Here is a 22,155-nt window from a genome sequence, read left to right as displayed (position 1 = left end):
GCTGCAACCACCCACCACACGTGGGGCAATCTGGCAGGGAGGGGTCCCCTGTTCCAGGGAGTCATCAGAATCCACCTTCCTCCCCCAGCCTCCAGGCCCCCAATGTCTCCAGCTTAGGGAAATATCCAGTGGCTCCTCATCTCCAAAGGGCTCCGGGCCTGCTGGCCAGTGAGCCCCACAACCCCCAGCAGTTCCTTGGTGCTACAGGACACCTGAAGCAGGAGTCCAGCCGCAGACCCCAGGCTGGCTCTCCCGGTCCAGTCCCACCATGGACTCTGCGTACGAGATGGGCCACATCCGCAAGCTGCAGGCGCGGCACATACAGATGCAGGAGAAGACCTTCACCAAGTGGATCAACAATATCTTCCAGCACGCCCGGGTGAGTGCAGCTGGGCCCACCCCACAGCTGCCTCCACTGTGCCCCCAGCTCCCTGGCAGGTGGACCCAGGGGGCCGACTGAGCCCAGCTGGCTAAGACCAGTGCTCCTTCCTCCAGGCTGGTGCTCTAGGTTTCACCGCCCAGGTCCTGGGATGGAGCAGACAGGAGAGGCTGGGCTGACCCTGTGCCTGTTCCTCATCCCCTCCCAGGTGGGCATTAAGATCCAGAACCTGTGCACAGAGCTGGCTGACGGCACCCACCTGCTGCGGCTGCTGGAGCTCATCTCAGGGGAGGCCCTGCCACCCCCCAACCGGGGCCGCATGCGCGTCCATTTTCTGGAGAACAGCAGCCGAGCTCTGGCCTTCCTCAGGGCCAAGGTGGGCACTGGGGAGAGGGCTCCTGGGCGTGGTGCTGGGGTGGGCGGTGGGGACAGGCCGGATGACCGGATCATCTTTCCTGGGCTGGCCACAGGGCCGAGCAGAGTCTGGAGCCAGAATCCAGGAGGAGCAGCTGGGATACAGAGTCCAGTAAGCAAAGCCCTACTTTGCACAGTTCACCCGGCTTAGAGGGCACCCACCCGGCTGGAGCTGGAACAACCATTGTCCCCAGTGGGCGGGAATGAAATCTGCCTTTGCCTACAATGAGAGATTGTGGAGTCTAAGTTGAAAGATTCAGTACACTCTTAACCTTCTCTTTTCATAAAAGAGGAAAATATTCTCCAGGCAAGGCCCATGAGCAGCTGGTCAGCAGATCTTGGATGTGGGGGTCAGACACAGGGGAAGAGCCTCAGACACTACTGAGCCAGGCAGGGAAGGGAGGTGGTGTAGGGCTGCCTGGGAGAAGCTGAACTAGACAGCCGGGAGGGGCCTCTGCAAATAGGAGGGATCCTGAGAGGAAGGGACAGCCCCAGAGAAGTCGTCTCTAAAAGGAGAGGAGAGCTCCAGAAACAGGGATCCTCATGGCCCGTGTCGGGGGGCTATGCAGGGGTCATTTATATTGAGCAGCAGGAATTGGGAAGCCTGGGGGCTCTTGGCTTCAGGTACTGGAGCATGAGATGGCTGAGCCTGGAGGGTGTGAAGTTACAGCTGAAACTGGCTGGGCTGAGCCTGAGTCCTGGGATGTGGGTCACAGGCAGCCCCTTGGGAGCCTAGCATGCTGGAGGGAGGCCAGGAAGGTGAGAGGCCAGAGCAAGGGATGGAGCACTGTGGTCCCTAGACTTATGGAAGAACAGAAAGCTTCCAGCCACACAATGCAAGCCCACGCTACTTGGTCCCAGGGCCAATGGCCTGTGAGCCAATCACCTCCTCTCTAGAACCTCGGAAAGGTGCAAGTCCTGTAGCCCTTGTCAGAAGCTACTCAGCACCCTTCAAGCTCAGAGACATAATGTGTCACAGATATGTAGCCTATGAAGGTGAGAGCCTTGTCTCCGCTATCGCTTGGAAAGCCTGGGCTTGCCTGGCCTTGGGCCTGCCGGCTTCTCCCCTGGGGACCCCCTGGGTCAGGACAGACAGAACCCTTCCCATCTGGCAGCCAACCCTTTGGTTACTATGAGTCTTCTCTAGTACATGGGCTTTGTGGCTGAGGTCAGAAAAATATGCCCACAGGTGCCAATACCCCTCATTGGGCCAGAGAACATCGTGGATGGAGACCAGACGCTCATCCTGGGACTCATCTGGGTCATCATTCTGCGTTTCCAGATTTCCCACATCTGCCTGGACAGGGTATGTCTCAGCCCCCATGCCCAGCTGCCCAGCCCAGCCCAGCCCTGGCCTCCCCTCAGGGCCCTGGGGACAGAGCAGTTCCACCTGACCGTTAGGAGGCCCACAGCAGATCCTCGGCATCCACACAACTTCTATTCACTCTTCAATCGCAGGCAAAGGATTCAGAGTGTCAGAGAGGTTGTAATATGCTGAATTAAGAGCTATTAATGGATTTATGGGCTTCAAGTTGGGTCTGGGACAAGTCATTTACTAGTGAAGGGGGTCAAGGTGCCTGCCCACCACCTGCCTTTCACTACTAATTTATTGTTTTCTACTTGCCATTGAATCCCTGTAACTTTCATTACCCCATAATGTACTATTGGGAAAAATAAAACATACAGGGAAAGCCCCAGCCCTGAAGGTTTCCAAATCCTCAGGATCCTGAAAACCAGAGAGATGGTTCCTCATCTTCCTCCATTCTACAACTGGGTCAGGAAGAGTGAACACATAAAAGTCCTTATATAAATATTCATAGTTTCATGGTTTGCAAAACCCCACCAAAAACTCAATTCCAGTGGGTTAGGAAAACCAACTTAGAGCATGAAATCTTAAAGAAAAGAAGCCACAGATTTGGCTCAAATCCAGGAGGACCCTTGACACTCTTGATGGGATTGTGACCCCCAGGAGAGCAGGGGCCTTGCCAGCCTGCATCCCCAGGGCCTAGCACCCATTTGGCTAATGAGTGGATGGATCAACTTCTAGCTGACCTCAAGCCCTTCCAGGAAGCCACGCTCCCCTCCCCATCCCACTAAGCCAGTTCCAAGTGCCCCTGCATCCCTTCCCTCAGGGGCAGCAGGTCTACATTGTCCCCTGACTGGCCCCCAACTGGCCAGCTGGCTGTCTCGTCTGCAGCCAGCTCAGGCCCTTCTCCCTGTGAAACTCAGATGTGTCTGGGACCAGGCTGACCCCATGCCCATACACGCTTACCCCCAGAATCACTCCTGGCTCATGTCTGCCAGCCTAACCCAGCTGCTCAGGGTTTCTGGGCTGGCCTGGCTCTGGCAGAGCCCAGCTCCAGGCCCTAAACTCCTTCCCCTCCCCCCTTGCACTGCTACATACTAGTCCCTTCTATCCAAGCTCCCAGGCCCAGAGGACGGGGAAGGGAATATAACCTGCTGTGCTTTGATATTCTGAGCTTTGGGGGGGTTTTTTGGAGTATAGTTGCTTTACAAGGTTGTATTATAGTATATTGCACAGTGAAGCAGCTATATGTATACATATATCCCCTCTTTTTTGGATTTCCTTCCCATTTAGGTCACCACAGAGCAGTGAGTAGAGTTCCCTGTGCTCACAGTAGGTTCTCATCAGTTATCTGTCTTATACATAGGAGCGTATATATGTCAATCCCAATCTCCCAAGACATTCTGAGTTTCTAAACAGAAATTGGTGGAAGAATTGGAAGACGGGAGTTCAGTTCAGTCACTCCGTCATGTCTGACTCCTTGCATCCCCCTGGACCACAGCACGCCAGGCCTCCCTGTCCATCACCAACTCCCAGAGCTTGCACAAACTCATGTCCATCGAGTCAGTGATGCCATCCAGTCATCTCATCCTCTGTCGTCCCCTTCTCTTCCTGCCCTCAATCTTTCCCAGCATCAGGGTCTTTTCAAATGAGTCAGCTCTTCGCATCAGGTGGCCAAAGTACTGGGGCTTCAGCTTCAGCATCAGTCCCTCCAATGAACACCCAGGACTGATCTCCTTTAGGATGGACTGGTTGGGTCTCCTTGCAGTCCAAGGGACTCTCAAGAGTCTTCTCCAACACCGCAATTCAAAAGCATCAATTCTTTGGCCCTCAGCTTTCTTTATAGTCCAACTCTCACATCCATACATGACCACTGGAAAAACCATAGCCTTGACTAGACAGACCTTTGTTGACAAAGAAATGTCTCTGCTTTTAAATATGCTGTCTAGGTTGTATTATTCCTTCCTTCCAAGGAGTAAGTGTCTTAATTTCATGGCTGAAATCACCATCTGCAGTGATTTTGGAGCCCCAAAAAGTAAAGTCTGCCACTGTTTCCACTGGTTCCCCATCTATTTGCCATGAAGTGATGGGACCAGATGCCATGATCTTAGTTTTCTGAATGTTGAGCTTTAAGTCAACGTTCCACTCTCCTCTTTCACTTTCACCAAGAGGCTCTTTAGTTCTTTTTCACTTTCTGCCATAAGGGTGGTGTCATCTGCATATCTGAGGTTATTGATACTTCTCCCTGCAATCTTGATTCCAGCTTGTGCTTCTTCCAGCCTGGCGTTTCTCATGATGTACTCTGCATGTAAGTTAAATAAGCAGGGTAACAATATACAGCCTTGACGTACTCCTTTTCCTATTTGGAACCAGTCTGTTGTTCTATGTCCAGTTCTAACTGTTGCTTCCTGACCTGCATACAGGTTTCTCAAGAGGCAGATCAGGTAGTCTGGTATATCCCATCTCTTTCAGAATTTTCCACAGTTTATTGTGATCCACACAGTCAAAGGCTTTGGCATAGTCAATAAAGCAGAAATAGATGTTTTTCTGGAACTCTCTTGCTTTTTTGATGATCCAGCAGATGTTGGCAATTTGATCTCTGGTTCCTCTGCCTTTTCTAAAAGCAGCTTGAACATCTGGAAGTTTACAGTTCACATATTGCTGAAACCTGGCTTGGAGAATTTTGAGTATTACTTTACTAGCGTGTGAGATGAGTGCAATGGTGCGGTGGTTTGAGCATTCTTTGGCATTGCCTTTCTTTGGGATTGGAATGAAGACTGACCTTTTCCAGTCCTGTGGCCACTGCTGAGTTTTCCAAATTTGCTGACATATTGAGTGCAGCACTTTCACAGCATCATCTTTTAGGATTTGAAATAGCTCAACTGGAATTCCATCAGCTCCACTAGCTTTGTTCATAGTGATGCTTCCTAAGGCCCACTTGACTTCACATTCCAGGATGTCTGGCTCTAGTTGAGTGATGAAGAAGGGAGAAAAGGAGAGAAAAAAAGGAGATGGGGATTCCAGGGTGTGAGGGGCAAGGGAGGGGGTGGAGGGAAGGGGAGGACCATTGAGGGCAGGACAGGGACAAAAACAGAAGGCAGGGAAAGAAGTGGAGCCCAGAAGGAGGAGGGAAAGAAGCACTGAGTAAAAGAGGGATGGGATGGGGGCGCGGGAGGTGAGGGGGAATGTGCGGAAACCGAAAGCAGCAGAATAAAAGAGATTATCAAGGAGACAGAAACCAGTTGAAGATGGTCATTTCCCAGTCTGAGGAAGCCATTGTGTGAGGGAGGCCTTGTGAGGCAGACAGATGGGCTCCGCATGTCAGAGGTTTCTAGGTCAAGAGAGACCCTCCCCTAATAGCCGGGAAACCCCGGGCAGTTTCCTGACCCCTCATATTGCACCTCCTGTGCTTCCTTAGAATGTAACTGCTAACAGTGCCTACGTCTGGGGGTTGTGCCAGGTGGAGAGCCACATGTGCGGGCCTGGTGCCTGGTTGGCAGAAAGCCCATGGTGACCTGGAGTCGGTCTAATGAAGCCCAGACTCAATTCCGTGTGGCCCAGGGTTGGTTAGCACAGTGCCTGGCCCAGCCGAAAGGCTGGAGAGGGATTTCCCTAATAGTCCTGTGGCTAGGGCTCTGCCCTCCCAGTGCAGGGGTCATAGGTTCGATCCCCGGTCAGGGAACTAGATCCCATATGATGCAACTAAGAATTCACATGCAAAAAAAAAAATAAAGAATTCACATGCTATAACTAAAGATCCCAAGTGCCACAACTGAGACCTGGCACAGCCAAATAAATAAATATTAAAAAAGAAAGGAAGGCCGAGAGAAATGGGAGCTACTGTGGCTGTTGTCACCAATTGTGACTCAAAACCAGCTGCTCAGAGGTGACAACTTTCAGACTGCCCCACTTCTTTGTAAGGACAATCTTTCTCTCGCACTCCCAATCCCTGCCCAGCACGAGTAACAGCAAGTGCAGTCAGATGCTCTGAAGGACAGGCCGTCCACACCGCCTCCAGGTGGGGGAGCAGGATCGCACTGTGCCCAGCCTGCTTCTCCCACAGCCTGCGGGCTCTGCAGCCTACCCCCCTCCGCATCCCATCCCTGCACGGTGACCCACTGTCCTGTCCTTCCAGGAGGAGTTTGGTGTCAGCGCAGCCCTGCTGTCTGCCAAGGAAGCTCTGCTGGTCTGGTGCCAGCGGAAGACTGCCGGCTATGCCAACATCAACATCACGGACTTCTCCCGCAGCTGGAGTGATGGGCTCAGCTTCAGTGCCCTCATCCATGCCCACAGGTGGGCGTATGGGAGGGGACCCAGCACCTCCTGCCCTGGCTGGCCTGAGGCAGGCCTCTGCTTCCTTCTCAGAGGCCTTCTACCCACTGAGCTAACTCCTCCAGGACTTGGGTCCTCAACCCACCCATTATCCCATATCCTTCTGGCCCCTTACACTGGGCTCAGAGTTAGAGACACTGACCCTGAGCTTCTGGTCTGTGACACCCCTCCCCCCTTCCATAGAACTAGCCAGGTTTGCCTTTGACCCCTGCCTTCTTCTACTCTCTGTGTCCCTGATTCTCTTTTCAGTCCTCTTTCTGGTAAGCACCTGTCCCTTTTGGAGCTTCCCCCCGCTACCCAGGAGGCTGAGCCCCAAGCACAATTAACCCTCCCCTCTCCCAGTCCTATTCCTTCAACCAGGGCCTTAGATCATCATCAGGGGGAAGTTAGTGCCCAGCAAGGTGGGAATGACACTCTTAACAAGTCCACATAAAGCTGAGCAGTCCCTGACTCTGGTGAAGAGCTCTGCCTGCTCTCTCCCCAGGCCAGACCTGCTTGACTACAGCTCCCTGCGTCCCGACCGCCCGCTGCACAACCTCCGCTGTGCTTTCCACGTAGCTGAGCAGGAGCTGGGCATTGCTCAGCTGCTGGATCCTGAGGACGTGGCAGCCCTACAGCCCGACGAGCGCTCCATCATGACCTACGTCTCCCTCTATTACCACCACTTCTCCCGCCTGCACCAGGAGCAGACCGTCCAGAGGAGACTCGTGAAGGTTGGGAACAGAGAGGGAAGGTGGCATTGCGGAGAGGTGGGGCAAACATGGGCTCCGGAGTCAGCACACCCTGTGACCTTTCCTCCCTGTGTGACCTTGGCCACATCATCCAACCTTCCTGTGCTTCATCTGTAAAATGGGAATGATGATGCCTGGGTAACGCAATTAATTCTGGGTAACAGAAGGCTGCTGGGAGTGTTCAAGGGAGCATGAGCAGACTTCCCGGCATACAGGGAAGCCGGGTGAGCAACGCCTCTCCCTGCCCCTCCCCCTCCCCCTCGGCTCTTAGGTTGTTAAGCTCCTAATGGGATTAAAAGGCACAGAGAGCTGGACTCTGCAAGGACAAACACGGGGCAGCTCTGCTGGGCCAAGTCCATGTTTCTGGGGGGCTTTCTTACCCTCTGGGCACGATGGCAGAGGCTGAGGCCTGGGAGGGCTGTTCTCAGGGTTGGTGTCTCAGCTGGGAGTGGGGAAGGTGATCCAGGCCAAAGGCGCTGAGTTACTTTAGGGGTGTGGGGGCCTCAGGGAGGGAAAGAAGAGCACCTCCAGTGTTGAGGCCAAACGGGGTAAAATAAGATAGAGGAAGGCAGGACGGGAGCCCCACTCCCAGGTCTGAGTGTGGAATGGAAACAGACCTTGCTTCTCTGGGGGCTGGGAGCACCCCCACTTTAGCGTATCCTCACCTAAGAGCAGGAGCTACTGTGCACTTGGGCAAGCCTGGCTGGCACTCAGCACCCAAAAGGGGAAGGCTGCCAGGACCTGGAAGCCAGGGTGTGCCCCCCAGGTGCTGGTCTGAGCCCTTCCCATGCCCCCCACCAGATCCTGCATCAGCTGCGGGAGTCAGAGGCGCTGCAGACCCAGTACGAGGAGCTGGTGGCCGACCTGCTGTGCTGGATTGCAGAGAAGCAGGTGCAGCTGGAGGCGCGGAATTTCCCAGACAACCTGCCAGCCATGCGCCAGCTACTGGTGGCCTTTGCCTCCTTCCGCACCCAGGAGAAGCCACCGAGGCTGCAGCAGCGAGGGGCCATGGAGGCCCTGCTCTTTCGGCTGCAGACAGCCCTCCGAGCCCAGAACCGCAGGCCCTTTCTGCCACCCGCGGGCCTGGGCCCTGCGGAGCTGTCCCGGCGCTGGGCAAGCCTGGAGCGGGCGGAGGCCTCACGGAGCCGGGCCCTGCAGCAGAGGCTCCTACAACTAGAGCGGTTGGAAACCCTGGCCCGGCGTTTCCAGCGTAAGGCAGCCCTCCGGGAGAGCTTCCTGACAGACACAGAGCAGGTGCTGGACCGGGCCGCAGCCCCGCCGGCCAGCCCGGCCATGGTGGACGCGGCCGCCCAGAGGCTGGGCATGCTGGAGGCCAGTATCCTGCCCCAGGAGGGGCGCTTCCAGGCCCTGGCCGAGATCGCGGACATTCTCCAGCAGGAGCGTTACCACGGCGGGACAGAGGTGGCCAGCAGGTGAGCCCCGGGCATGGGACAGTCTTCAAAACAGGCTAAGGCCTTCCTACCATGAGGAGGTGGGGGTGATTTATGGATTTGGGGCTCCCTTTTAAAAGATCTGTCTCTTGGGAATTCCCTGGCAGTCCAGTGTTTAGGACTTGGCGCTTTTACTGTCAGAGCCCAGATTCCATTCCTAGTCAGAGAACTAAGATCTTGCAAGATGCGTGGCACAGCATAAATAAGTAAATTAAAAGATCTAGCTCCAACTGTTGCCTAAAACTCCAACCTCTGTCATTGATCCCTTTGGTAAAGCTCTGTTCTTTCTAGATAGCCTCTTATTAATTTATTCACTAAAACTAAGCATTTATTGAGTGTCTGCTATGTCCTAAGTACTGTTCTAGGTGTTGGAGATTTAGCAGTGAAAAGGGCAAACAAAAATCCCTCCCCTCATAGAGCTTACATGCTACTAAGGAAAACAGAAACATATACAGTCTGTGAGACAGTGATTTTAAAAGATAATAAAGCAGAATAGGGGCATATGAGGTGCCAACGTGGGCAGAGGGAGTTATACTGAGTGGTCAGAGGAGGTTTACTTTTGAGCAAAGAGCACCGACTCAATGGACATGAGCTTTGGTAAACTCTGGGAGCTGATGATAGACAGGGAGGCCTGGCGTGCTGCAGTCCATGGGATCACAAACAGTCGGACACGACTGAGCAACTGAACTGAACTGAAAGAGCAGAAAGAAGTGAGAAACCATACAGATATGATGACGGACTATACTAGGGCAGTGTCCCAAAGGGGCACATACCTGGTATGTTTGAAAAATAACATGGAAGCCAAGTAAACAGGTTGTAGTTGAGGTCAGGGAGGTATGGAGGCCAGGGGTGGTGGCAGAGTTCCCGCCAGACCCTGCAGGACACAGTAAAGATGTGGTTTTTACTCAGCAGAAGATAGGAAATCATGGCAGGACTTGAGCAGGCGAGTCATACGATCTAACTTTTATTTTACAGTGATCATTCTGTATGCCACGACAGGAGTAGACTGAAGGGACAAGGGCAGAAGCAGAGAGAACAGTCAGGAAGCTACTGCAGTAATCACTTAGAATAATAGAGAAGTGGAGGTGATGAGAAATGGAGGGGTTCTGCATTTATTTTGAGTCCAGGGGAATTTGCAAACAGATGAGAAGTGGGATGTGAGAAAATGAGTCATCCAGTTCCTGGCCAGGGCACTGGGAAGGATGGAGTTGCGGTCACCTGTAATGAGGACTGGAAGGAAGGCTTGGGGGTCAGAGGAGGCCTGAACCTCCCAGACTCTCCCTTCAGTTTTTCTGCCTGTTTCTAAAAGGCAGGGACACTGCCCCTCCCACTCCAGGGTAGGATGCTCACAGCCCCAGCCACAGTACTCAGGTTCCTCCAGTACAGACAAGCCCACCAACCACCCACTGTGGACCCCAAGCTTCCCTGCCATGGCCCAATGGACACCACCCTTATTCTCACATCCCCCAGGCAGCTGGAGATCACCCGGCGCTGGGAGCGGCTCCTTCAGCGGCTCCAAGGGCAGAGGAAGCAGATAGCGGGCATGCAGGCTGTGCTGAGCCTACTGCGGGAGGTGGAGGCTGCCTCCGACCAGCTCAACGAGCTGCAGGTGGGCCCTGGACCAGTGGACCTCTGGGGGAACATAGCAGCATGCGCCAGTCCTGGCACTCACAGCGACCCAGCACTCTGGGACGTTAATGACCACTCATCTGTCCCTGTCCAGGTACTGGTCAGCTCCACGGCCTGTGGGCAGAAGCTGACAGAGGTAGAGGGGCTGCTGCAGAGGCATGACCTGCTGGAGGCCCAGATCTCAGTCCTTGGAGCCCACGTGAGCCATCTGGCCCACCAGACAATGAAGCTGGACTCTTCCACGGGCACTGCTGTGGAGGTGCTGCAGGCCAAGGCCAGGGCGCTGGCCCAGCTCTACCAGAGCCTCATGTCTCTTGCCAGGTCCCGGTGAGAGCCCACCCAAACTCCTCTACCCTCTCCACAACTTTTCTGTAATCCAAATTACCTCCTGCCCAGGTTTAAACATGCTGCCTGGAGACTTCCTCTGCCCTGACCCTAGTCTCCTCTGTTGAGTGATCCAGGGAGAGGAGAAGTCCTGTCTAAGGGGAGGTATCTGGCCTGGTGGGGAATCCCTCCCTAAGCCCCATCACTGCCTGATTCCCTCTGTGGCCCTTGCCGTCCCTCAGGCGGGCCTCGCTGGAGCAGACCCTGCAGCAGGCAGAGCTCCTGCACAGCTGTGAGGAGGAGGAAGCCTGGTTGAGGGAGCACGGACAGCTGGTGGAGGAGGCGTCCATGGGCCCGGATCTCAGCCAGATCGCAGCGGCCCTGCAGAAACACAAGGTGCCCTCTCTCTTGCATCCTGCCTCTTCCCCTCTCCCTGCCATCCATCCCTTCCCTCACCCAGCTCCCTCCTCTGTGCTTCTCCAGGCCCTGGAAGCCGAGCTCCATCGCCACCAGGCCGTGTGCACTGATCTTGTGCAGAGGGGACGCAAACTGGGAGCCTGCGGGCCCCCGATGCGGCCGGATCCCTGGGAGCGGGCCGAGGTGGTGCAGGGCATGTGGCAGCGGCTCTGGGCCCGGATGGATGAGCAGGGCGTGAGGCTGCAGGCGGCCCTGCTCGTCCAGCAGGTAGCAGGGCAGCAGGAGCTGGGTGGCCGGGCAGGGAGTGCAGGGTCAGCCCATGTGTGCCCAGCCTGCCCTCCTCCTCACAGTACTTCATGGACGTGGCGGAGGCGGACTCGTGGCTTCAGGAGCAGCGGTCTACACTGGAGAGTGCATCCTTTGGACAGGACCAGGTGGCCACCGAGGCCCTACTGCGGCAACACCTGCGTCTGGAACGCTCTGTGCGCACCTTCGGGACCGAGCTGCATCGATTAGACGAGCAGGCACAGGTGGCCACAGCCCAGGCAGCGCTCCTGGTACGTAGAGACAGGACAGGGACCGAAACCCACGGGCCCCCGACACCAAATGCGCACTGCACCCTTGACCACACAGAGGGTGGAAGTGAGATGGCCTTTGTGGCCCCTGACGTGCCTTCCCCTGGGGTTGGAGGTGCCCACTCCTTCTCAGCATCATCTCCCCTGCTGTCCTAGCCCAGAGGTAGTAGAGTACTGTCTGCCCATGGTGGAGGACATCAGAGGGCAGTATGGCATTGCTCACTTCGCCCACAAGTTCCCAGGCAATGAGCAGTTTCCTCCAGCAATGTCCCTTTACTTTGACCACCGGGCCTAAGGTGTCCTTTCGCTCTTCAGCCCTATTTGGCTCTCCTGACTAGGCCTTTTTAGGCTTTGGGTGGCCAAATCACTACCCCAGACTGCTTTGAACCCCCTCCCTCAGTTTATCGAGCCTCCAGTTTAAAAAAGAAAAAAAAAAACCACATACCTACATGTTGGGCAGGATGGTTCAGGCCTCTGAGGGTATGCAGTTTCTTTCAAGAAGCTGTACATGTAGCTCAGGATGTGTAAATCACAGCCCTCAGGTCCTGCACTCACGTTTGGTCCGTCTACCCTCATCCCACGACTGAAGCGACTTAGCATGCATGCACCCTCATGCCAAGGAAGCGCCACGTCCCGGGCGCCTGCAGACCTGCAGCACAGGTCCTCGTGTCTTGGAAGGGGGCCTGGTGGCATAGTTGGTACTGATCACCAAGACCAGACTACCAGAAGTCTGAAAGTTCTGTGGTTCTAACTTAGCTGAGGTTGAGCTATCTCTTTTCCTTTGCATTTGTTCCCTGGACCATATAATCAACAATTTTTGAAAATAGAACCACAACGTGTTAGCAGTTGTCTGGTCCAGCGCCCTCTCTTTACAGATGAGGTAACCAAGGTTCACAGAGGCCAAGTTACTGCCCTCACACCTGCTGGAGTGGTTGCCCAGCTCCTGTCCAGGACTGTCTCCCCGTTCCCTCCCTGTGTGACTATAATGTGTAACTCTTGGCACTTGCATTATATTAACACGTGCTGCTTTTGGTATTGCTTTCCTTCTATACTATGTGGCCACCTTCTCCAGTCTGAGTTGTTTAAATGAATGACGGGAGACGCCTTATCCTTCTTTTGTGGCCTCTACTGCCCAGCCAACCTTGGCATTGACAGAAGGCTTAGTTATAATCTCTGGCATTTTCAGACCCTTTCTTTGCCCAGTGGTGGTGGGGAGGTACAGAGATGTCCCCTCTCCTGTGGGTGGGGAGTCACTTTGGCAGCTAAGTAGAGCCTTCCCTCCTCCATACAGAGGGAACCCCCAGAAGGTTGGAGCAGAACTGATGGAGATGTCACCAGGAGACCTGAGGATGGGACCCAAATTTTAGCACTGCAGGGCAGCCAACCACCATGCCCTCAGGTCAAAACAAGCTTCATCTACAGAGGTATAAGGCCAAGACCTTACGTGGGCACCTTAACAGAGCATCAGGAATCTGTGTGGCTCTTGGGAGCATCCAAAGACTGAGGGGAAGAAGTTAAGGAGAGGAGGAAAGATATGAAGCTGCCTGAAATTCTGAATCTTCCTTTGTTCCCCTCCCTCTCCAGTCTTTCTCTGTGCCTCTTCCTTTTCCTCAACCCCTGAGTGGCCAGCCTGGCTGCTGCTGCTGCTGCGGTGTCTGACCCTGCCCAGGGCCAGAGACACAGAGGGACAGAGACCCCCCCATCTGGAAGGCCAGCCTGGGCTCCGCCCCCAACCCCTCTATGCCCTAGCTCCTGCCACCAGCGCCACTTTGCCTCCCCCTCTGCAAATGCTATTCCCCCAGCCAGGCTCACCCTGCCCTTGAAATCTTTCCCGACCCCAGCCTGTTCTGGCCGTCCTCCACTCCCTGGGCCCCCATAGTATTCATTTCACACAATGTGCATTCTGCTTATCCTTGCACAGTCCTAGGAAGTGTCCTAGGTCTGTGGGCATAAGGCCTTCAGGAGCTCAGGAAGCTCTGGCCCTCATCCTCTGGCCTGCAGGGCTCCTGGCACAGGACTGAGTAATGAATAATCTCCCCTGCCCATCCCCAGAGGCCAGCTCCTGGCTCAAGAAGAGGCACAGGGCCAGTGCGGCCCTGAGGACCTGTGTTCCCACAGGACTGCACTTCACCCAGCTCCCGGGAGAGGCCCGGCCGCCCCCACGCCAGACGGACCCCGACACCCCAGGGGCCTGCCAGGCCACAGTGCCCCTCAGTCACATCATGGGACCGGAAGCTCAGGTACAGCTGCTGGCCCACCCTGCCAAGCCTTCTGCTCCTTGCCAGGAGCTCTTCCAGACATGCTGACCTCTGTCCTGTGGGCACAGGTGGTATCTGCCCTGAGCTCTCCGAAGATAAGCCCGAGAAACCCAGGGGCCTGGCATGAAGTTTCCTGCCACTCTGGTCTGTGGGGCACCCAGAAGATGGCCCTCCCAGATGAGCCTGACCCTGACTTTGACCCCAACACCATCCTTCAGACACAGGACCGCTTGAGCCAGGACTATGAGGGCCTGCGGGCCCAGGCAGAGGTAACACTCCTTGTTCACGGAACGTTCACTCCTTCAATCTGGATCCTGGGCCATGAGCCCAGGGACAGAGCAGTGACAGGACGTGTTCCCTGCCCTTGAGGAGCTTGGGTCAGGGCAGAGAAGATGTGAAACAAGTCATTAGACGGATCTGGGTGCAATGGGAGTGTGAAGGGGAGGCCAGGTGAGGGCGAGGAATCAGGGGAGGCATCTCTGAGGGATGGACATTTAGGCGGAGACTTGAACAGCGAGAAGCTGGGAGCAGGTGAGTCAGGGGCGTGGCAGGGGGAGATGGTGGGGAAGAGTGTTCTAAGCAGGACCCGGGCAAAGGCAGGAAAGAGGCCCAGTGGAGGAGCAAGGGCCAGGGTGCCTGGAGCACAGCAGGGTGGCCTGGGAGCAGCTAGAGGAGAGCCCGCAGAGGAAGGGGCAGGGAGCAGGGCCGGACCCAGGGAGAAGCGCAGATTGTACCCAAGAGCACAGGGTGTGAGTAGGATGAGAGCAATGTGCATGCTCTGCTGGGCCCTCTGCGCGAGAGGGTGGAGGGCCCAGCAGTGGGACAGGGACTGTTTCTGCGCCTGGCCGTGGACTCTGCAGGTTGGGAGGTGATGGGGGACCTGCTCTCAGTGCCCCATGGCAGGCACTGGCCCTCAGCCCAGCCTCTGGGCTGGCCTCTCCTCAGCGCCGCAGGGCCCAGCTGGAGGAGGTGGTGGCCCTGTTTGGCTTCTATGGCTTATGTGGGGAGCTGCAGTCCTGGCTGACCAAACAGACGACGCTGTTGCAAACGCTGCAGCCCAAGGCCAACAACTTGGAAGTCATGCAGCTCAAGTATGAGGTACCTTGCTGCTGAGGGGGTCTTGCCTGCTTGGCCCTGCTGCCTCGGGTGATTCCTGTCCTGCCCCCTCCTCACTCCTCCTGCCTCTCCCTTATTCACTCCTGTGCCCCAGTGAGCTCTGTGTCAGCTGTGGTCCTGTCTGGGAGGAGGGAGAGGAGGATTTGGCCTCGAATTTTTTTTTTTAATTGAGGTATAATTAGCATATAACACTGTATTTTTTCAGGTATAAATAGATGTCATATATCGCAAAATGACCACACTGTAAATCTAGTAACATCCATCAGCACACATGCACAGTAACAAAAGTTTTATTTTATAACTATAATGTGTACCATTCACCCATCTCACCCACTCCCCATGCCTCCCCTATGGGAACCACCAATCCATTCTCTGAATCTATGAGCTTGGGTTTTTTTTTTTAATCACATATATAAGTAGGATCATATGGTATTCGTGTTTCTCCATCTAACTTATTTCACTTAGCATGATGCCGTCAGGGTCCATCCACGTCATCCTGAATGGCAAGATTTCAATTCTTTCTTGTGGCTGAATAATACTTCAGTGCTCACATGTGTGTGTGTGTGTGTGTATGTGTGTATTATGTTTTCTTTGTTCTTTCATCCACTGATGGACACTTAGGTTGTCTCCACATCTTGGTTTGTGTAAATAATGCTGCAGTGAACATGAAGGTGTATATATTTTTTGGAGTTAGTGTTGTTTTCCTCAGATAAATACCCAGAAGTGGAATGGCTGGATCACGTGGTAGTTCTATTTTCCATTTTTTGAGGAACATCCACACTGTTTCCCATAGTGGCTGTGCTAATTTACATTCACATGAGCAGTGCACAGGGGTTCCCTTTTCTCCACATCCTCACCAATGCTTATTTATTGTCTTTTTGATAATAGCCTTTCTAATAAGTATAAGGTGATATCTCATTGTGGCTTTAATTTCCATTTCCCTTATGATGGTGATAAGTATCTTTTCATGTAACTCTTGACCATCTGTATGTTTGCTCATTTTTAAATTCTATTATTTGGCTTTTTGCTATTAAAATGTGTAAGCTCTCTGTATATTTTGGATATTAACCTTCTATCAAATGTACGATTTGCAAATATTTTCTTCCATTCTCCATAGGTTGCCTTTTCATTTTGTTGATGGTTTCCTTTGCTGGGCAGAAGCTTTTTAGCCACTTGTTTATTTTGTTTTTGTCCCTTTGGTTTTGGTGTCAAATCAAAAAAAAAAATCATTACCAGACCAGTGTCATGGAGCTTAGCCTACTATGTTTTCTTCGAGGAGCTTTATGATTTCAGGTCTTACATTCAAGTCTTTAATCCATTTTGTGTTAATTTTTATGTGTCGTATTAGAAAGTGTTCCAGTTTCATTCTTTTGCAGGCAACTGTCAAGTTTCCCCAACACTATTTTTTAAAAGACTGTCCTTTCCCCAGTGTATAGTCTTTATAATTGATAGCTCCTTGGTCATAAAATTAATTGACCATATATGCATGGGTTTGTTTCTGGGCTATCTGTTCCATTGATCTATATGTCTGTTTTTATCCCAGTTCTATACTGTTTTGATTTACTACGTCTTTGTTAAAGAGTTTGAAATCAAGAAGCATAACAACTCCAAGTTTTTTCTTTCTCAAGATTGCTTTGGTTGGTTGAGATCTTTTATTGTCCCATACAAATTTTAGTCTTCCAATCCTTGAACACAAAATATCTATTTATTTGTGTCTTCTTTGATTTTTTTTCATCAATGTCTTATAGTTTTCAATGAACAGATCTTTTACCTCCTTGGTTAAATTTATTCTTGCGCTGCACTGCTGCTGCTGCTAAGTCACATCAGTCATGTCCGACTCTGTGTGACCCCATGGACGGCTGCCCACCAGGCTCCCGTCCCTGGGATTCTCCAGGCAAGAACACTGGAGTGGGCTGCCATTTCCTTCTCCAATGCATGAAAGTGAAAAGTGAAAGTGAAGTCAGTCAGTCGTATCCGACTCTTCGCGACCCCATGGACTGTAGCCTACCAGGCTCCTCCGTCCATGGGATTTTCCAGGCAAGAGTACTGGAGTGGGGTGCCATTGCCTTCTCCAGGGGATCTTTCCAACCCAGGGGTCAAATCCACATCTCTTATGTCTCCTGCATTGGCAGGTGGGTTCTTTACCACTAGCGCCACCTGGGAAGCCCAAAATTTATTCCTAGATATTTTATTCTTTGGGGGTTAATTGCAAATTTAATTTCTATACACTAATAATGAACTATCAGAAAGAGAAATGAAGAGAACAGTCCCATTTTCCATTGCATTTCCAAAGAATAAAGTAAAAAAATTTATTCCTAGCTATTTTATTCTTTGGGATGCAATTGCAAATGGGATTCTTCATTTCTCTTTCTGATAGTTCCTTATTAGTGTATAGAAATTGAACATATTTCTGTATATTGATTTTTGTGTCCCACAACCTTACTGAATTCATTTATTCTAACAGTTTTTTGGTGGAATCTTTTTTAAAATTTTATTTATTTATTTTTGGCTGTGCTGGGTCTTTGCTGCTGCTCAGGCTTTTCTCTAGTGATGGCGAGTGAGATCTACTCTCTAGTCATGGTGCTCAGGCTTCTCATCACAGTGCCTTCTCTTTTGTTACCGGGTATGGGCTCCAGGGCATGTGGGCTTCAGTAGTTGTGCACGTGGGCTCAATTGTGGCTCCCGGACCCTAGAGAACAGGCTCAGTGGTTGTGGCACATGGGCTTAGTTGCCCCATTGGCATATGGGATCTTCCCCCAGGAGACATGGGATTGAACCTGTGTCTCCTGCATTACCACATGATTCTTTAGTGTTTTCTATATATAAAATCTTGTCATCTGCAAATAATGACACTTTTACTTCTTCCTTTCCAATTTGGATGTCTGGTCTTGAATTTTTAAAGGGCCCTCCCAGCCCTTTAAGGACACAGACCCCTGTCCTTTCAGAGGGATGCAGCTCAAACATCTCTATAGCAGTGCATATCTGAGGTCATTCCTAGTATTAAGGGGACTGTAGGAAGACAAAAGGCCCCCTCCAGGCCTGGAATCTCCTTTCCCCAGAACTTCCTCACTGCCCTGGCTGTGGGAAGAGGCCTCTGGACTGAGGTTAACAGCTCCGCTGAGCAGCTGAAGCAGAGGTGCCCTGGAAATTCCCCCCAAATCCAGCTACAGCAGGAGGAACTGAGCCAGAGGTGAGAATGAAGAGGGAGTGCTGCTGAGAGGAGAAGGTTGGCTGATGCCCAGGCCTGAGTACTTGCTTACCTGACTCCTGAGATGCCAGGAAGAAAGACTAGAGGCATCAGGGATGGAAAGAGAGGGTATGGGGATGGCTGGCCAGCCAGCTCTTGTCACACAAGCCTTAGCCAAGGCCCCAGGATGGATGGAGAGGTGTCCCTGTGACATGACATCCCTGAGACAACCCTGTTCCCTCGGCCCAGGTGGGAGCAGCTGGAGACCCTGAAGAAAGAGAAGGAAACGCAGCTGGCATGCACAACGCATGCGTGCAGTTTTCTGCAAGAGTGTGGATCCACACGGGTCCAGCTGCAAAACCTGATACTCCAGCTGGAAACCCTGGAGCTGGGGAACTCAGAAGATGGCCACCATGTTCTGCGAGTGGGCCAGCAGAAGATGCTGGTGCTGGAGAAAGACATTTGCCACCTGCAAAGGGCGGCTAGCAAGTATGACCGGGATTCACACAGCAATGCGCTGAGCAGGGCTCTGGAATGGGGAGGAGGACAGAAACTGAGGTGGGAGGATGGGTGGGGTATGCCATTGGAAGGGCAGGGCACAGATTGGGAAACGGTGTGAGAACACGCTCATGGTGAACCAGAGAGCCACCCATGCTCGCTGCCCCTCCACTGAGGGCGAGGAGGCAGTTCAGAGTTGCCACCACTTGCCCTAGGGAGCATATGCCTGGGCCCAGGGCCAGGGACGGGGCACTGACTGGGCGGTGGGTCCTGTCCACAGGGTTGAGGAGATGGGCCCCGCAGAGAGCCCATCCCTGCAGGGACAGGTGGAGACGCTGCAAGGGCTGCTGGAGCAAGTGCGGGAGCAAGTGGCCCAGCGGGCCCAGGCCCAGGCCCAGGCCCAGACCCACCGGAGCTTCCTGCAGGAGAGCCAGCGGCTGCTGCTGTGGGCGGACAGTATCCAGGCCAAGCTCCACAGTGAGGAGGAGGCAGTAGATGTGGCCTCAGCCCAGCGGCTGCTGGGGAAGCACCGAGACCTGCTGGAGGAGATCCACCTGCAGCAGGAGAGGTCAGGATGAGAGGGCAGGTGGGGCACACGTTAGGCTGGCCCTGGCCTGTGGGGACGGGGCACCAGAAAGGGACAGATGGGGAGCAGCATGTCAGCAGGGGTGTGGTCCAGGCTGGTGTCCATCCTGGCACCTGAGGCAGGTTTACAAAGACGCGGGTGAAACCAAAGACTGGGTCAGACATCTTGCATATGTTGGGGAGGGACCCCAGGCAGAGTCTGAGCCTCCTAGAATGTTCTGTCCTGTCCAGGCCTGCCATGCCCCATGCAGGGGAGCCTAGTGAACTGCTGTCAGGGTGGCTGAGCCACCTAACCTATTCTGGGTAATACAGACCCCACAGGCCCCTGGAGCAAAAAAAAAAAAAAAAAAAATGGCTCAGCCTCTTGCCCCCCAGGACTAAGACAACACCCTCCTCAGTATGGAGATTCCTCCCCCTCGTCCTGCGGGGGTGGGTGCAGTCTGCAGCCTGTGCCACATATGAAGGAGCCTAACAGGAGGCCCAGTGGACCCTGAAATCCAGCCCATCCCCTGCTAACTAGATTCCACCACCCACTTGAGGGCTGCACCAGCTCAGAGAAGTGGAGCCTTTTCCTTACTTACACGAAGGTGTCACCTGTTCTCAAACTGTGAGCCTGAGGGGCACACCCCGCAGAGGGGTGGCTGCCTTTCCTAAAGCTTCACCCAGGCTTGTGGTGATCCCACAGTCAGGTATGTAGGTGGTCTGAATGATTTTTTCTGGGTGCGCTGCCCAGCCATCCGCTGGCCTGGGCATCGCCATCAGCATGGCCAGCTGGAGCAAGGTGTGACATGCAGGGAGCACGGGAACTAGTGAGTCCCAAGTCCTGAGCTGGGCTTGTTACGTTTGCTGTCTCACCAGTGGCCCAGGGCATAGCTCTCCCACAAGATGAGTGAATCCCTGGGGCTTACCCACCTCAGACCCCTGCCAGTTACCCTCACCTCAGAGCTCCCAGATGAATGAACCGTGGAGGCCAGACGGGAAGAAGTTTGGCCCAGGGAGCAGACAGGGTTTGACCCTCTGCCTGTCGTCCTGGACAGGCTGCAGCAGCTGGAGACAAAGGGCCAACCCATGGCAGCCTCAGGCTCCCCAGACTTCCGAGAGGTGGCTAGTGCCCTGAGGCTCCTGGGCCACAAAAGCCAGGAGTTGAAGGCCACCTGGGAGCAAAGACAGCAGCAACTGCAGGAGGGGCTGGAATTGCAGAAGTTTGTTCGAGACGTGGATGGTTTCACTGCCTCCTGTGCCAACCATGAAGCCTTCCTACGGCTGGACGGCCTCCAGGTACGGAGCTGGGGGTGTGCAGCTGGGATGCGCCTTCCCCAGGAAGTAGGAGCCTGAAGCCAGGCTGGGCGCAGGGCCCCTGGGTTGGCAGTGGGTGAGATGGTGCTGACCACTCCCCTCTTCTCAGCTTGACCCATCTCTGTGTCTCCAGGAGGGCGTGGTAGAGACCCAGAGACTGCTGCAGCAGCACCAGGAGCGTGGACAGCTGCTGGAAGCCCTTGGCTCTAGAGCAGAGGATCTACGGGCGCGTGGCGAGAAGCTGGCTCAGAGCCGACACCCCGCTGCATACAAGTGAGCCTGGGCCTGTCTGGACAGGGCCTACATAGCCCATTACCCTGAGGCTGGGAGAGTGCCCGGGGAGCGGGGGGACAGCGGGGTGAACCCTGGGCTGTGGTGGGTCCGACCTTTATGGTGGGCCTCAGGCAGAGTGGAGCCTCCGCCTACCTTCCCCAATTCCATCTGCCCTCCAGGGTCAGAGAGCAGCTTCAGAGCATCCAGGCGCGGTGGACCAGGGTCCAGGGGAGGAGTGAGCAGAGAAGGAGGCAGCTGCTAGCCTCCCTCCAGCTCCAGGTGAGGGGCTGCCCCCCGCCCCCCGCCCCAGTGCACGAGACCGTCCTGGGAGGAATGCCTCAGAGTCTGCTGCTGAACTACAGCTGTGCGCTGTGCGGGGCACTGCACGGTTTACAAAGCACTTTCCCACGCGTTTACTGACCCTCCCAGCACCTCTTGTGAGATGGGTATTATGACTCTGATTTTTCCAGTTGAGGAAAACCAAGGCTCAGGCCACTCTGCTCAGAGACAGGGCTGGACCCAAAGCCTAGGCCCCTCCCTCGGCCAGCTGCTCCCCAGCCCCAGCATTTCTGGCCATGCTCCAGGCTCTCGCATGGGCCCTGGGCTCCAGCTGCCGAGCTTGACTCTGTTGGATGTCTGTTCTGCCCATGATGGGGGCTCAAAGCCGGGCTAATCCACAGGCCTCCTGGACGCAGAGGGCCATCCATGATCTGATGTGCTGAATCAGGGGGCACCTGGCCAGACACCCCTCCTCTCTGGGCACTGGGCACTGTGAGGCCAGACCCTGATTCTCCCTGATTCTCTGGCTTCTTTCTGCTGCTTTCCCTGAAACATTTTTCTCCCCATCTCTCTTTCCTTGTTCCCACTTTGGAGCAGTAACCCCTGCCCCGCACCTCTCCTGCACCCTAGGATTGGTTCTGCATCCTGCTCTTCCCCTTGGGGCACCCTCAGACCCCTCTTCCACGAGGTCCTCATACCAGCCTCACCCCGCTCTGTAATAACCACCCTCCCCTGGTTCCCGGGCAGGAGTGGAAGCAGGACGTGGTGGAGTTGCTGCTGTGGATGCAGGAGAAGGGGCGGATGTTGGTGGACGAGCCATCCCGAGACCCCAGCAACATCCTGAGGAAACTCAGGCGGCACGAGGCAGCCACGCGTGAGCTGGCGGCCACCCAGGGGCATGTGGAGGGCCTGCAGCAGGTGAGGGACGCTGGGCCCAGGGTGCGGGGTCTGCTCGGCTTCATGTTTCTACTACACAGCACATTCTCATGGCGCACAGTCACTGCAGGAAGAATGGATCTCAATCTCCAGGGCATTAGCATCCCCTAGCTTCCTCCTTCATTCAGCAGGCATCCTCAGTATTAGCACGCAAACCAGCCCAGAGAGC

At 54.3% G+C, this 22,155-nt stretch overlaps 1 protein-coding gene across 1 annotated transcript in view; it reads left to right on the top strand.

The window, feature by feature from the left end:
• Positions 1-22,155, top strand: part of SPTBN5 (spectrin beta, non-erythrocytic 5) — a 49,548-nt gene that overhangs the window by 389 nt on the left and 27,004 nt on the right. The window contains exons 2-23 of the mRNA XM_043471553.1: positions 208-379; positions 588-755; positions 1,983-2,099; positions 6,235-6,392; positions 6,916-7,144; positions 7,964-8,595; positions 10,084-10,222; positions 10,337-10,569; positions 10,809-10,962; positions 11,050-11,250; positions 11,334-11,540; positions 12,850-12,982; positions 13,677-13,798; positions 13,885-14,085; positions 14,762-14,914; positions 17,992-18,122; positions 18,369-18,608; positions 18,898-19,185; positions 20,240-20,480; positions 20,632-20,771; positions 20,951-21,050; positions 21,798-21,968. Of these exons, the coding sequence (XP_043327488.1) occupies positions 269-379; positions 588-755; positions 1,983-2,099; positions 6,235-6,392; positions 6,916-7,144; positions 7,964-8,595; positions 10,084-10,222; positions 10,337-10,569; positions 10,809-10,962; positions 11,050-11,250; positions 11,334-11,540; positions 12,850-12,982; positions 13,677-13,798; positions 13,885-14,085; positions 14,762-14,914; positions 17,992-18,122; positions 18,369-18,608; positions 18,898-19,185; positions 20,240-20,480; positions 20,632-20,771; positions 20,951-21,050; positions 21,798-21,968 (4,269 nt within the window). The 5' untranslated portion in view covers positions 208-268. The remainder of the gene's footprint in view (positions 1-207; positions 380-587; positions 756-1,982; positions 2,100-6,234; positions 6,393-6,915; positions 7,145-7,963; positions 8,596-10,083; positions 10,223-10,336; positions 10,570-10,808; positions 10,963-11,049; positions 11,251-11,333; positions 11,541-12,849; positions 12,983-13,676; positions 13,799-13,884; positions 14,086-14,761; positions 14,915-17,991; positions 18,123-18,368; positions 18,609-18,897; positions 19,186-20,239; positions 20,481-20,631; positions 20,772-20,950; positions 21,051-21,797; positions 21,969-22,155) is intronic.

Source organism: Cervus canadensis, chromosome 6 (genome assembly GCF_019320065.1).
Source record: "Cervus canadensis isolate Bull #8, Minnesota chromosome 6, ASM1932006v1, whole genome shotgun sequence".
Taxonomy (NCBI): Eukaryota; Metazoa; Chordata; class Mammalia; order Artiodactyla; family Cervidae; genus Cervus; species Cervus canadensis.
The sequence above is the reverse complement of the archived record's forward strand: the minus strand, read 5'-3'. Positions and strand labels throughout refer to the sequence as shown.